The sequence below is a fragment of the Dendropsophus ebraccatus genome, chromosome 3, assembly GCF_027789765.1.
Source record: "Dendropsophus ebraccatus isolate aDenEbr1 chromosome 3, aDenEbr1.pat, whole genome shotgun sequence".
Lineage (NCBI taxonomy): Eukaryota > Metazoa > Chordata > Amphibia > Anura > Hylidae > Dendropsophus > Dendropsophus ebraccatus.
In genome coordinates this window covers 12140464-12156605 of record NC_091456.1, presented here as the reverse complement: position 1 = coordinate 12156605, position 16142 = coordinate 12140464, and the positions used below count along the sequence as shown (strand labels likewise).

Sequence of the window (16142 nt, the reverse complement as noted above, 5' to 3'; positions counted from 1 at the left end):
TACCCCTGAGTGTGTAGTAGACAGCATATATATATATTATAGTCTTGTTGCGACTAGCAGGATATTTGGTAACATTTATACACCTGCAGTATTTATCCTGGTGCCTGTTAGTGAACCGACCTGTTCTGCCATGCGGATACCAGGTTCATGTAACAGTAAAATGACTGTTTAAGAATTGGGAAGGTCACCATTTGTTTGGCAGCCTGAGGCTATGTTCACACAGTGTCTCTTAAGGTTGAAGAATATGCTTATTTTTTTAGTTTTATGTTTGTACTTGTTTTGCAGATTATACAGGTATGTTAGTCCAGATTTATCAATGAGATGTTACCATGCATAAATAGCTGCGGGGGTCCTGATTACAAGTTTCTTGATTTGTTCTCCCATTCCACAGATATGTGGGTTCAGTGTGTCTTACAATTCGGATAATAGTCAAATGGGCGTCAACCTAATTTTAATAATGAATATATACATAAAACAAGTCACACTTCCTGTTAGTATAATCACCCCCATCACATGATACCCCCATTATTACTAGACAATCTATACAAACATACCTTAGGAACGGAAACATTAAAAATGTGCGTAATCAGGGAATCCTAAGCTTTGTGATGGTATTAAAATTTAAAAATGTTTGAATTGACTACAAGACCTTTTTAAAGGGGGTTATCCAGTGGGGGGAAAAAAAACATTCTTTTAAATCAACTGGTGCCAGAAAGTTATACAGATTTGTAATTTCCTTCTATTGAAAAATCTCCAGTCTTCCAGTACTTATCAGCTGCTGTATGTCCTGCAGGAAGTGGTGTATTCTCTCCAGTCTGACACAGTGCTCTCTGCTGCCACCTCTGTCCATGTCAGGAACTGTCCAGAGCAGCAGCAAATCCCCATAGAAAACCTCTCCTGTTCTGGACAGTTCCTGACATGGACAGAGGTGGCAGCAGAGAGCGCTGTGTCAGACTGGAGAGAATACACCACTTCCTGCAGGACATACAGCAGCTGATAAGTACTGGAGGAGTTGATATTTTTAAAGTGAATGTACCATCAGGTACATCATTTTGTGATCGGTGTCGGCGGTGCGATTCTTTTTTCGAATGCAGTTGGTTCCATTCACTATGTATCGGCATGTCGGCTCCCGTCATGTGAGCGGCAGTAACCATTCCAACCACTACACAATGAATGAAGACAAACGCTTCTGTCCCTAATCACTGTGTAGTACAGGAGCTCATCAGCTCATCGGCAATGCTTCTGTGTTGTCGTCCCCCTATGTGCACTGAACAGACCAATGCATACAGCCATCATTCTTAGTTCCTGCAGATTTTATGTGTTACTTCACGTGACGCTTTAGCTGCAATTTTGTATGATTTCTCTTTTTCAGACAAAGCTGCTTATATGGCGTTACCGGTTGAAGGTCAGAGGTTAAATGCAGAACAGACCTGCCTTCCACCATGGCCCCCTACAGCACAGTATCAAGTGCCTGCCAGAGAAGTATTAAAGCCCCTTCCACAACATGAAGCAACATCCCCATATAACCCTCAAGGTGCGAAATGTATAGATTACATATGTTACCTGTTGTCTTTCTATACAGTCAGATAGTTTCAGTCATCTGAAAAAGGGAAGTTGGGAGATTGTTGGGTTTTTTTTTTTTTCTTTTCAAATCAATTGTTGCCAGAAAGTTATATAGATTTGTAACTTACTTTTATTTAACAAAACATATCCAGTCTTCCAGTACTTAGCTGCTGTATGTCCTGCAGGAAGTGGTGTATTCTCTCCAGTCTGACACAGTGCTCTCTGCTGCCACCTCTGTCCATGTCAGGAAGTGTCCAGAGCTGGAGAGGTTTCTATGGGGATTTGCTGCTGCTCTGGACAGTTCCTGACATGGACAGAGGTGGCAGCAAAGAGCACTGTGTCAGACTGGAAAGAATACACCACTTCCTGCAGGACATACAGCAGCTGAAAAGTACTGAAGGACAAGATATTTTTCAATAGAAGTAATTTGCAAATCTATATAACTTTCTGACACCAGTTGATTTGGAAAAAATGAGTGTTAGCTGGAGTTCCCTTTTGAATATAACAACACTGTAGAAAGTCTATATACCACTGCCTAATGCAGAGCAACGTATTCTCCTGGAAAGAGTGCAGCAACCTGTACCTGTCCACACAACCATTCTTTACTAGTTCAGTTTTAGCTTATGTGGACTTAAAGTATTTTGGCTTTATTTTGGTCACTATTATTACCGAAACCGATGAGTGGGTTCAAAACATAGAATTTTATCATTATAGTTTTGGTAAAAAATACTGACCAAAATGGCGGCTAAGATACTGTGTGTGCACATAGCTTTACACATCCACTGTAATAAATGTGCAACAAGAGCCTATTGGGTACTATGAGGAAAGGACGTGACGTTCTCTTGGTTGTTGTACAAATTGCTGCTCCCTCTACTGTCTTGTGTGCACAACCACCTCTACGCCCCGCAGGACACCAGGCTGTATATGGTGCATGTCGTACAGTATACAGATGGATGAGGCCTACGGGATAAACACCCGATGGCTGACTGTTTGGGTCCTATTACACAGAGCGATTTTTAACGATTAACAACTAACCGTTAACCTGAAATCGTTCACCATATTAGACAAAATGATCGTTACTATGATCGTTATCGCAATCGTTACTATGATCGTTTATTCCTTCTGATCCCAGCAAAACAATGGACAATGTGCAATTACACTGAACGATTGGTGAAAAAATGCGGAACTTGAGCGAATGTGGAATTGCAGCGAACGATTAACGATCGTTTTAGGTTCAGATCTAAATCAACGACATACAAACGTTTTTTCAATTGTTGCCTGCAATTACACAGAACGATTATCATTTGAATTCAAACGATATAACGATTTTTCGCACGATAATCGTCCCGTGTAATAGGGCCCTTTGTCCCCGCTGCTGTAGATAACCTGTAGATTGTATTTAACCCATTGCATCTTTATTTTTTGCACAGGTCATTCAATGCCACTAAACCTGCACGATGGTTCACGGTCGCTGGCTCCTTGTATTAACAACATATCCAACCCACCTCCTCTCATCTCCTCTAGCAAACATCCAGCTGCTATCGAAAGACCCATGGGCTCCATATCTCAGGTAGTGGGACTTTTGCTGTCCATGCATGATGGAAGTTGTAGTTTTGCAACAGCTGGAGAGCCGAGATTCCCTACCCCTGCTTTATTGTAATGCTGTGACTATTTCTAGCTATAACATTTATCTGATATACATAACGAATGAAGTTCTCAATTCTACAAAGTAATCTATATGCCCTCAGTTGGGGTATGTGAATGAACAAGAAGAAGAAGTTTGATGCAACCCTAGAGAGTCTGGGAAATCCGGATGCAGCCTATGGCTTATATCTGTATCCATGTTTTCCAGGCAGCTTTAGGGCTGCATCCAACTGGTAATCAATGCCGAGAGTCCGAACCTGAGCGTGCTTGCGGTTCACTTATCTCTGCTTTACATGTTGATAGAAAGTTTATACAACTGTTTCTTAGTTCTATCTAGGAAAGCTGATCAGAAACCATAATGGCTGCCGTTACAATTTACCCAATATATACAATAACTAGAGAGATGTGTTATTCAGGAATCATAGACAACAGGATTCGTTGCCATATGGGCAGTGGCAGCCATTGTGATAACGACTAACATAGCTGCATTCTTCCACTAGGTGCGCCACTCTCATTCTCAGTTTGTGCCTGGTATTACAGTTTGATTTAATTGAAGTGAATGAACCCAAGTTGTAATACAATTCACAGCCTGAGGACAGGGGTTGTGCTGTTTTTAGAAGGAAGCAGTTATGCTTTTTTCTAATTTGGGATAACCCCCTTTAAAGGGATTTTCCATTGTTCGATAAACATGGCCACTTTCTTCCAGAGACAGCACCGCTTTTGTCTCCATGTCAGGTGCGGTTTGCAGTTGAGCTCCATTCACTTCAATTTAACCGAGTTACAAAACCTGCACCCAAACTGGAGACAAGAGCAGTGCTGTCTCTGGAAGAAAGTGGCCATGGTTTTTCAATGCTGATGTAGGTAATGCTGGTGATTTCTAAAATCCGGTGGCCTGCAGGGGAAGGGGGAAATTGATTACAAGTACTAACTTACCTCTCACCGTGCCTGCGGTGATCAGCTGGAACAGCCGCGGGACCCCTGTCGGATTCATCAGAACTTAGGGGGAAAATGCCTGATAGACTGCCCGCTCAGCCAATCAGTGACTGGAGGGACGCCCTGCCCCAGTCACTGATTGGCTGAGTGGCCAGTCCATCAGCCGAGTCGTCTCGAGACTGGTGCCGATGCTCACCACGGCACAGGGAGAGGTAAGTCCGTACTTGTCAATTTCCCCCCTCCCTGTGCAGGCAGTCGGATTTTAGAAATCGCAGCACTTCTCCTTTAAGACTGTAGGCTCCAATCAAATGTGAATACAATGTAATACAATCTTATGAGTACAATCTGTGCATTCTTCTGTAATATCAGGACAATGTGATCGGTGTTGTTATTATTGGTAACTTACTGTTGCTCTTATTTCAGGGTGTCCCCATCCCACTTCATACACCGTACAGCTCTGAACATGCAAAAGTCCCCGTCGGGTCTATCACTATGGGTTTACCAATGAACGTGGACCCTAAAAAACTGGGTGAGGAGCGTAAGTTGAGATGGGTTCGGCCCTGTTGCTGTTCTCTGATCTGGTTATAAATAGTTGTTTACATGTGTTTTTTTGTACAGACATGTGTCATTTAAGTAGACTCTTCCATTAGGGTCTATTTGTGCTGTGTCCACAGCCGTCTGCTCGGTACAAGGATTCTCGTCCAGTATAAATACCGTATTGCCAAACAGTCTGTGTCAATGACCTTTTCCTCCGCAGCGACAAAACCCTCATGAACTCGAGTTTCTCTCTAAAGCAAAGTTTAACGACGATGACAGGGCGTCTGCAGTCCCTTCCCATCATTCACAATGCGTCGCCTTCCCTTTAGTATAGATGGATAGTACTGTGTTGTGTAAAACCTAAACTATTGTTTACTGCTGGAAAGCAACCTGTTCCTGTAAGGCTGGGTTCACACTGTGGTTTTGCAGTCCCTTTTTTCATCCGTTTTATAAAAAAAAAAAAATCATTTTTAGTTTCATAAGGGAAGTCAATGAAAAAAAACCCATCCAAACGGACTGCAAAAACAGAGAATGGTTCATGTAAATCTCTGCTCATTTGGGCTTAGTAGTCATGTGGGTGGTCCAACTCAGTGACTTACAGCCCCCTTCATTTGCACACTTACACAGAGCTCATTAGGACCGCCCACTTGACTACATAGTCCAGAATAAGCAGAAGTTGCCACGGGTAAATGAAAAGTACTTATATCTGTTTACTCAGCTCCTACTACTCTGTAACACACTGCGTTTTCAATCTGGGAGGTTTCCTTTTAAAATATAACCCTATATAAGGCTCTGTTCACACTAAGTCTTTGCAATCCGTTTTGCTCCGTTTTTTCCATTGACGTCCCATTATTAAAAAAAAATTATTAAAGTGCATCCGTTTATTTAACATACACAAAAATGTGGTAAGCTACGTTTTTGTGTACGTTAAAAAAAACGGATGCTTTTTATATAATAAAAGTCAATGGAAAAACGGATCAAAAAAACGGATTGCAAAAACACAGTGTGAACCCAGCCTAAGAGTGATTGTCTATCACTGCATAGAGATCTGAGACCATTGATGCGGAGAAGGAAACGTGACGGGAGGATTTCCCCGCTGGCACTGAACAGGTTAAAGCATAGTAGCCGGTCTCGGGTCATTATACTTGGAGAGGGTGACCTCCGTCTGTGCCAATGTTATCAGCTTTCTACTGTAATAAAAATGTAAAAGGTTCTTTCGGTGGACTTTGCCCCGGAGTCTTTAAGATTGTCTGCAGACTTCTATCACCATCTTGTGTGTGTGTGTGTATGTATATTTCTAGCAGGAACCTTGTGTTTCTGTTGGTCCTGGACTCACAATCCACAATTATCACATGATGTATTACCTGTAAACCTCATAGATCACAGTAGATTGCAGATTTTACTATTTGATGTATACAGTAGTATTTATTAGTAGTAAATACTTAATTCCGGACGTTGTTCCTTGCTGTGTTGTAGTGACCGCTTTCGCACCCTCTGTAGTGACCCTGTATATAGATTAGTGACAGGTCGGGGGAAGCTCAGTGAGAAGCGTTGTTTTTTTTTTTCCTGTAACTTATTTCATTGTTTTTATTCTTTCAGTGCCTTTCTTGGCTGTTAAACAAGAACAGCTCTCTCCCAAGAGCCAGCCGAGCCAGCCTGAGAACCTAGCCATGCAGACCACACAAGAGAGCTCCATTTTTAGGGGTAGAGTATGATGGGTCTTAACTGTACGAGTCACTCATGGGAATTAGAGAATGAATAATGGACCATGTGTAGTTGAACATGTGTATAGGCCATAGCGCAGGGCTAGGGAACCTTGGCCCTCCAGCTGTTGCAAAACTACAACTCCCATCATGCCTGGACAGCCAAACCTAAAGCTTTTAGTTTTGCAACAGCTGTAGTGCCGAGATTCCCTACCCCTGCCATAGTGCATGTTTAACCTTTTCATGGCCAAAGAAGCACAGATCTCCTGGTCACACTGAAGCAGTGCTGTACGCCTCCGCTCCTAAGAGCCATAACACTTTTACAGAAAACTGCGTGTAAGCTGCTCTCTCCGTCTCTGCTTCCTCCTTCCCCCAGTCCATGTAAACAGTGTCCCTGGCTGGCCGTTTCTGCACTCTTCAATGCTGAGAAGGTTAATCACTGTGAGGTCACCAGTAACTTGACCTCAGATTAACCCTCCCGGCATCACAGAGTGCAGAGACAGCTGGCAGGGATGCGGTTTTACTTGAGCCGTCTCGGAAAGGAGGAGGGGGAGACAGAGAGAACAGCTCACACACAGTTTTCAGTCTTCAGCAGAAAGCACCAACTGAGAACTGGGGAAAGGAGACTGATAAGGTAATAACAAGTATGGAAGGAATTGTTAGTCTCCAGGAGGGGGGATGATTTAGCGTGTATTTAATACCCCTTTAATGTATAGTGATGTGTTTAAATGTTATTTTCTCTGCTTGCAGGAACAGCGCACGGAGGAAGTCTCACTAAAGGTTTGCCAAGCAATCGACCTCCTCCAGATACCCAAATATCGTATAGAGGGTCCATAACACATGTGAGTCCACACAGCGTACTGCAATATAAAGCATCATCTTTCCTCCTTTCCGGTCACTTTGTGCACTCACACCTCTTTCCGCACAACCTTTAAGGGCACTCCAGCAGACGTACTCTACAAGGGAACCATCTCGAAGATCATGGGAGAAAACAGTCCTGGCAGGGTAGACCGAATGCGGGAGGAACCGCTGTCCAAAGGTCAGGTCATTTATAAAGGCAAGAAAGGCCACATCCTGTCCCTCGATGGCAAGTCTGGTGATTTCCTTTCCTTGGAGCTGTTGTTAAAGACTGTGTAAAGCAGGGATGGGGAACCTTCAGCCCTCCAGCTGTTGCAAAACTACAATCCCAATCATGCCTTGACAGCCAAAGCCGAAGGCTTTGGCTGTCCAGGCATGATGAGAATTGTAGTTTTGCAACAGCTGGAGGGCCGAAAGTTCCCATCCCTGGTGTAAAACATGATAATATAAAGGGGTCCTCTAGATTGTAAATAGTCACTCTTGTGTATTTATGATAATAAGTGAACACATACTGCAGTGTTCCGGCTCTACGGTGACCTGCGTTACATTGCAAGCTTCTACATCAAGTGAACTAGAATCTGAGCGCTCCGTTTTCCAGGTTCTTGGTGGCTAAGACTAGTTTCACATTGGTATATTCCACTGGTTCTTCCTAACCAAGCTCTCGATTCCTAAGGCACTGTAATACGGACTGTTAGACACTGGTGCAGTTTGCCTAAAACTAGCCTTTGTTTACAGTCAGACAAGCTTAAAGGGGTTCTATGGCCAAACTAGACTAATGCACAGGATAACTTATCATTCACTTTGAAGGAGTTACCCAAGAATATGGGACATGAAAGGGGTTGTCCAGCGAAAATCATTTTCTTTTAAATCAACTGGTTTCAGAAATTTACCGTACTTCTATTTAAAAATCTCTAGTCTTCCAGTACTTATCAGCTGCTGGATGTCCTGTAGGAATTGGTGTATTCTTTCCAGTCTGACACAGTGCTCTCTGTTGCCACCTCTGTCCATGTCAGGAACTGTCCAGAGTAGTAGCAAAACCCCATAGAAAACCTCTCCTGCTCTGGACAGTTCCTGACATGGACAGAGGTGGTAGCAGAGAGCACTGTGTCAGACTGGAAAGAATAAACCGCTTCCTTCAGGACATACAGCAGCTTATAAGTGCGGGAAGATTTGAGATTTTTAAATAGAAGTAAATTACAAATCTATATAACTTTCTAAAACCAGTTGATTTGAAAGAAAATGATTTTCACTGGATAAGAGTATGTGCACACTACAGATTCCCGGTGGATGGCCCACCAGTGATTCCGCAGCTCATCCCCGCTCATGGACGCTGGTGGACACGCATCTTCGATGGTCCCATAGGCTTCATTCTATGGTCTGGCAGATTCCGCCCTCTGCCCAAAGAACGAACCCACTCATTCTTCGGGTGAACGGCAGAATCTGGCAAACCATAGAATGAAGCCTATGGGACCAGCGGAGATGCGTGCATCCACCAGCGTCCGTGAGCAGGGGTGAGCTGCGGAATCCACGGCGGGTCACCGCTGGAATCCCGTATTGTGCACATGCCCTAACCCCTTGAATGTAGATGCAGGAAATGTAAAAGTTTACCTGTCACCATAGAAAACTGTTCAGACCTGTACTGATCATCAGAGCAAGCGGACTGTGCTGCTGCATGGCCCGCTCCCTGCTCTGTGTCAGCATAATGAGTTGGGCTCAATAGACTTACATCAGGAGCCCAACAGATCACATGACAAAGAGTCATTTTCCTGATTGGTACTGGTATGACCCAGACCGATCAAACTTTTCACATGTCTATATGACATGTCAATAGTTGTCTATGGTAATAGTCCTGCAGAAAGTGGTGTATTCTTTCCAGTCTAACACAGTGCCCTCTGCTGCCACCTCTGTCCATGTCAGGAACTGTCCAGAGCAGGTGAGGTTTTCTATGGGGATTTGCTGCTGCTCTGGACAGAAGTGGCAGCAGAGAGCACTGTGTCAGACTGGAAAGAATACACTGCTTCCTACAGGACATACAGCAGCTGATAAGTATAGGAAGACTTGAGATTTTTAAATAAAAGTAAATTACAGATCTATATAACTTTCCCTATATAAGTTCCCCTTTAAGGCAGATGGCAAAGCTGCATGCAAGTGGCTATATGGAAGCACTTGGAGTTGTGCCCTACTTTATACTATAGAGGTATTAGTGTAGTAGTGTGCCTCTAGGGGAGAATACCACCGTCATAGAGCATGCCTAGAATCTAATAGAGAAGAAGTATAGACTGGTTTATTACAGGTGTAACACTTGGGGACTGTATGGAGCTATATGAGGGTTCGTGCATGAGCCCTTTGGCTGTCATAGGTGTTACATTGCTGTCTGACAGCGCAGTCACGGGGAATCAAATGGCGAGTGCTCAGGTGCGGAGAACGTTGCCGACCCCGAACAGTTTGACAGGTCCACGGAACGCTAGTGATAAGAAAAGATTATACAGTATGTCCTGGGGTTCCTACCCTTACAACAAGACACCATAGGAAACAGGGTGGGTATAACATAAAGACGTTGTTTTTTCTTCTTCTTTTTTCTTTTTTATTCTGAACACATTGGGGCGTTATCTGCATGGGAGGTCTTCTATTCTGTTCTTTACTAATTAAAATGTGGACTTCTATTTAAAGTGTTTTTTTTTTTTTTATAGTACAGTCGATTTTAAGAAACGTTGTCATTGGGTTTATTAGCCGAAAAATGCATTTTTATCATGAAAAAGCAGTTTGAAGCTCTCCCCCCTGTCTTCATGGTTCTCTATAGAGAGGGGAGGGGTGGAGGGAGATAAGGCACCAAAACAGGACAACAAAGAGTTAATTTACAGCTACATCACTGGGCTATCTCTTCTGACAGTCAGCACTGACCTCTCTGACCTGTGAATACTGGCTTTCATACAGCTCCCACTGTGTAATCCTTTCTTCTCTGCTGGTGACTAATCTCCCTCCTCCCCTCTACATAGAACAGACAGGGGCATGTCTGATGCAACAAGACACAATTTCCTGATAATTTGCAGTGAATGGAAAAGAGGAGGGAGAGGGGGACCTGTGAAAAGTCTTTTTGAATGCAGATAATGACATATTTGCCTAATAAACCCAATTACAAAGTTTCTTAAAATCGCCTGGACTATTAATTTCTGCCAAAAAAAAAAAACGACAGTGGCTTTTTACGAATAGAATAGTAGAGCTATGAATTGCAGAAGTATATTTCTCAGTGTTTCTATGGAAAGATGAATCTCTGTTGAGCTCTGGGTTACTGAGAGGGGAACGTGCGGCTCCCGGTGCTGTAAGAAACACAAACCAATGGTGCATATGATGGATCTTGTTGAGGCTTAGAAGGCCGGATATGTTGTTGCAGTTACTGCTCTCTTTAATGACTCTGTATGCTTTTACTGTATATAGACTGTGTATGATAATAGGCTCTGCCCCTTTGACATTGTATTCTTTTTTTTTTTTAGGCAGTTCAGCTTCTCAAAACTCCAAAGAGGATAATCAGCCTGTTGGGTCGTCTCAAGAGGCAAGCGCTCCCAAACGCACTTACGACATGATGTCAAGAGGTTTACAAGTCCGGGACATACCAGCGGGTCCTATAGAAGGTAGGTGTAAAAGCCTTTGGTTGGTCAGTGCAAATGTATAATATGTATACAGTGTGTATTTGACAGTGGTGTTTAACTCCGGTGGGGGAAAAAATTTCAAATCAAATGGTTACAGAAAGTTATACAGATTTCTAAATTACTTCTATATAAAAATCTTTAGTCTTCCAGTACTTATCAGCTGCTGCATGTCCTGCAGGAAGTGGTGTATTCTTTCCAGCCTCACACAGTGCTCTCTGCTGCCACCTCTTTCCATGTCAGGAACTGTCCAGAGCATCAGAGGTTTTCTATGGGGATTTGCTGCTGCTCTGGGCAGTTCCTGACATGGACAGAGGTGGCAGCAGAGAGCACTGTGTCAGACTGGAGAGAATACACCACTTCCTGCAGGACATACAGCAGCTGATAGATACTAAAAGACTAGAGATTTTTAAATAGAAGTATTTTATAAACCTGTAGATTTTTATTTATTACTTTTGCCAGAGTACCCCTTTAATTATTGCTTCATATCACTTACACTAAAACTTCCTAGGAAGTGGTGTTACCTAATGGCAGTGGCTTCCTTTAGGACACCTCCAGACACCTTGTGGGGACAGCGTGGTAATGGATCAGAGCAGGATAGGGACCCACGTAATATTAGGCAGGTGGTAAATACTCTGATCTGTGTGTTTAGCTCCATAGATAGAGGTTGGAAGCTTTGTATGCTGCTTTGTAGTGTAATATTTCTGTTTATGTGCAGGTTTAATGGGGAGAGCGATTCCTGGTGACAGACACAGTCCGCACAGCCTGAAAGAGCCGCCGCAGCATATACGAGGCTCCATTACACAGGGTAATCTTTACCATATTGCTGGTCTCCTTTACACCTCTTACTGTTAGGAAACATTTCTTGTATTTTCCAGATGTGACTGTAAAGTGTATGTGATGTGTGAGAACAGGGACACCTGGTATACTGACTCACCAGCCACTCACAGGTTCATGTATATAGAACAACTCTCATAACCTGATTATATATTATAATCCTGGAAAACATTCTGTTTTCTTTGTGATTTTGCTTTCAAAGGCTATTAGCCGTTTTTAAAAAGTTTATATTAAATATTGTGTTGTTTTTTGGCTGGTACAGCATGTGCAGCTTGCCGTATAAGCGTTCTATCCTCTCTATACACAGTCAGTCACAGCCCTTTCTCCAGCCTTTGTGAGCTGTTCTCTAAGGTTACGCTCCTCCCTGTCCACTCTTTGAGCTGGTGTGTAACTCGCTTTCCTACCCTATTGTTATCTCGAACACTGAGAGGAGAAAGTCAGTTCACATGAAAGCCGCCTGGAGTTTGCATTAAAAACAAAAAAAAAGCACCTAAAGGACTCTGTCTGTGAGAAGTAACATTCTCTGATTAAAGAAGAAGCCCCACAAAATTGAAAAAAAAAAGGCAAGCTGGGAGGTGCGGGAAACTAATAAATGAAACTTACCTAGCATCGTGCCCTGTAGCTCTGCTTCCGCATCTAGCTGACAGCTGTACTGCAGCTCTTCCAGCTGAAAATTCATGTACCCAGCTGAGTGACTGCCCACTGAGCCAATCATTGACTGGGACAGGACTCCGCCCCAATCACTGTTTGGCTGAGCAGACAATCACTCAGCTGGGTTGTGACATTGCAGCTGGAAGAGCCGAATAAGTTCCTTACCCAAATTCCAGCCAAAGATGACAGATGGCAGCTGTCAACGGGGCCCGGGAGCGGCACAACGGAGACACGGGGCTGGGTGAGTTTACTTAGTTTAGAGGGGTTATCCAGTGCTATAAAACATGGTCACTTTCTTTCAGAGACAACACGACTCTTGTCTCTAATTCAGGTGCGGTTTGCAATTAAGCTCCATTCACTTCAATGGAACTAAGCAGCAAACCCCCCCCCCAAGCTGGAGACAAGAGCGGGGCTGTCTCTGGAGGAAAGTGGCCATGTTTTTGTAGCGCTGGATAACCCCTTTAAATTGCCTTTTGTGGGACTTCTCCTTTAAACAATTTTGCCGCCATGTGGGGTCATGTGGAATGTCACATATTTGAAATGTTAGTAAATATGAAAACTATTTGACCGGGACAGGAGCAGCGGTCAGGTACGTGATGTTTTATGGTGAGGACGTGCAGGGAGCCAGGGAGATTCTTACTGCTTAATACTCTGTTACATTTTAGCCCGGAGGCAGAGATTATGCCAAATGGGTGCAGTCATCTGAGGGCAGTTTTGCATATACAGGGACATATGCTCCTAGGTGTGGATGAGGCAGCAGAGAGACGGGCGGCCTCTCTCTGAGTTTCATAGGTTTTGTGCATTTTGTATTCAATCAAAGTTAAAAAAAAAATAATATATATATATATATATATATATATATATATATATATATATATATATGCATTTTGACCTTTTTTTGACATTTTATGGTAAATGTTAGGCACGGTGGATATTTGGCTATTTGGACACATGCACCACAGCAACGAGATGACAAAACATCTTTTATTCCTATGTCAAATGCTGTTATCCACAGTGATTCAGCTTCATCCCTTACAGTGTTGTAGGAAAAAAGGGGTGATTCACCAAAAAATGTTTTCTTTCAGATCAACTGGTGTCAGAAAGTTATATAGATTTGTAATTTATAAAATCTCCAGTCTTCCAGTACTTATCAGCTGCTGTATGTCCTGCAGGAAGTGGTGTATTCTCTCCAATCTGACAAGAGTGCTCTCTGCTGCCACCTCTGTCCATGTCAGGAACTGTCCAGAGCAGTAGCAAATCCCCATAGAAAACCTCTTCTGCTCTGGACAGTTCCTGACATGGACAGAGGTGGCAGCAGAGAGCACTGTGTCAAACTGGGAAGAATACACCACTTCCTTCAGGGCATACAGCAGCTGATAAGTACTGCAAGACTTGAGATTTTTTAATAGATGTAAATTACAAATCCCGGACACTTTCGGGCACCAGTTGATTTGGAAAAAAAGTTTTGGTGGACAACCACTTTAATTTGTTTAGCTTGCGTATGTAAAAGTAAGTAGCAGAGTGTATTTGTGGATGCCATTAGTGATTTATGCCGCGTCTTTCGTCCAGGGATCCCACGTTCCTACATCGAGGCTCAAGAAGACTACCTCAGGAGAGAAGCTAAGCAGCTCAAGAGAGAAAGCACTCCACCACGAAGCCTGTCGGATGCCTACAAAGTCCGGCCGCACGAGGTTCTTTCGGGCCCACTCAAACTGAAGACGCATGAGGAAGGGGTGGCCACAGTGAAGGAAATTGGTAGATCTGTTCACGAGATTCCCAGGGAGGAAATGAGACACAGCGCTGAGATGCAGATGAATCCCCGACCACATAAAGAAGGCTCGATAACACAGGTATGTGAGGAGAGCTGCAGAGACACGCAGAGAAACTTACATAAAGCTCCGTCATAAGAGAAACAAAGCAGCATATTTACCTTTGGGGTATAAATATAATTAATAAAAAAAAAAAAAAAATTTTTTTTTACTTGACCTGGTCAGCGCTGACACTGAGATCCTGTTGGTGTGGCCCATTTTTCGAATCCCTGCCCAGTTCCCGCCATCTGTGCCAGTTTATTAATATGCAAATAGGGATACCTCAGTCTGGTGTAGGCAGGGGGTGGGGGGAAACATTATAAAGGATGTATACTTACCCGTTCCGGTGCCCCCGCAGCAACGTGTTACTAGCTCTCTGACAGCTGCTGAACTTAATTTTTTCCAATCTTCCTACTACGCAGGGCCGGTTTTAGACTAGATGTGGCCCTGGGCAAAGTTAAAGGTGGGGCCCCAAATGCTGAAATATTTTAGCAACAATTTAAGGTCCCCATACATTTTACTCTTTTGTTGGTGGTACCTGTTGCTCGTGGTGGGTTCGGCCATCAGTGTAAGGTGTATGGGGCTCTCTGGACAGTCCTCTGACAGATGATATCAGTGGACATAGGGGGTCGAGCTTGATGGAAAATCAATGCCCAACCTCTTTGTTCTAAGAGAGATAAGCCGCCATCAGATCTGTATGGCTATGGCTTTCCCCTCTCATAGAGAACACAGGAACACTCAGATGTGCCAAATTTCTGTGTATGGGGAGGACGGGACCAGATGGGAGAGATAATTGTCAGCTGAAGGATTGTTCAGCCAGCAGTTATTGGAAGCGTACGGCCACTTTTAAGGCCGTATTACACGGCCTGATATTCTGCAGAAGTGATCGCCAATCTGGTAGAATGGAGCTCGCTTAGAGAGCCTACTACAGCAAAATCTCTGGAGGAGATTTATCAAACTGGTGTAAAGAAGAACTGGCTCAGTTGCCCCTAGCAACCAATCAGATTCCACCTACTTAGAATCTGAGTGATGAAAGGTGGAATCTGATTGGTTGCTAGGGGCAACTGTGCCAGTTTCACTTTACACCATGTTTGATAAATCTCCCCCTATGTGTATATATACAGTATATCATTAGTGATGTGTGTGCAATCCTTGCTGTATATAGTAAACAATAAAGATATATACTACCTGATCACGTTCCCCGGTGTCCTCAGGCCGTGTCTGTGATTTATACTACCTGATCATGTTCCCCGGTGTCCTCAGGCCTTGTCTGTGATATATACTACCTGATCATGTTCCCCAGTGTCCTCACAGAGCGATAGCATCCTGATTCGGACAATTTTCGCTCCATGTATTAGGGCCCTTACTCAGTTCAGAAGGTTACATGCCGGGACTGCCGCTACATGTCAGGACTGCCGCTACATGCCGGGACCGCCGCTACATTTTGGGACTGCTCCTACATGTCGGGACCGCCCCTACATGTTGGGACTGCCCCTACATGTCGGGACTGCCCCTACATGTCAGGACCGCCGCTACATTCTGGGACTGCCGCTACATGCCAGGACTGCAGCTAAATGCCAGGACTGCCGCTACATGCCAGGACTGCCCCTACATGTCAGGACTGCCGCTACATTCTGGGACTGCCGCTACATTCTGGGACTGCCGCTACATGCCGGGACTGCCGCTACATGCCAGGACTGCCGCTACATGCCAGGACTGCCGCTACATGCCAGGACTGCCGCTAAATGCCAGGACAGCCGTTAAATGCCAGGACTGTCCCTACATGTCAGGACTGCCGTTACATGTCAGGACTGCCGCTAGTGGTGTAAACACAAGAACTATTTATATGAATTGCTTTAAAAAAATTAATAAAAAAAAATCACTATAATCAGGACCAAATATTACCTCCATACCGTTATTGAAGAAAACATACTATATATAGGCCAATATTACCACCATAAAGT

At 43.8% G+C, this 16142-nt stretch overlaps 1 protein-coding gene across 17 annotated transcripts in view; it reads left to right on the top strand.

The window, feature by feature from the left end:
• Positions 1 to 16142, top strand: part of NCOR2 (nuclear receptor corepressor 2) — a 344534-nt gene that overhangs the window by 281893 nt on the left and 46499 nt on the right. For 11 of the 17 annotated variants that reach the window (XM_069960954.1, XM_069960953.1, XM_069960943.1 and 8 more), the window contains exons 23-31: positions 1373 to 1534; positions 2994 to 3133; positions 4564 to 4669; positions 6277 to 6381; positions 7131 to 7222; positions 7317 to 7476; positions 10730 to 10867; positions 11601 to 11690; positions 13940 to 14220. In XM_069960954.1, the coding sequence (XP_069817055.1) occupies positions 1373 to 1534; positions 2994 to 3133; positions 4564 to 4669; positions 6277 to 6381; positions 7131 to 7222; positions 7317 to 7476; positions 10730 to 10867; positions 11601 to 11690; positions 13940 to 14220 (1274 nt within the window). The remainder of the gene's footprint in view (positions 1 to 1372; positions 1535 to 2993; positions 3134 to 4563; positions 4670 to 6276; positions 6382 to 7130; positions 7223 to 7316; positions 7477 to 10729; positions 10868 to 11600; positions 11691 to 13939; positions 14221 to 16142) is intronic. The other 6 variants (XM_069960952.1, XM_069960940.1, XM_069960939.1 and 3 more) reach the window with 2 other exon arrangements.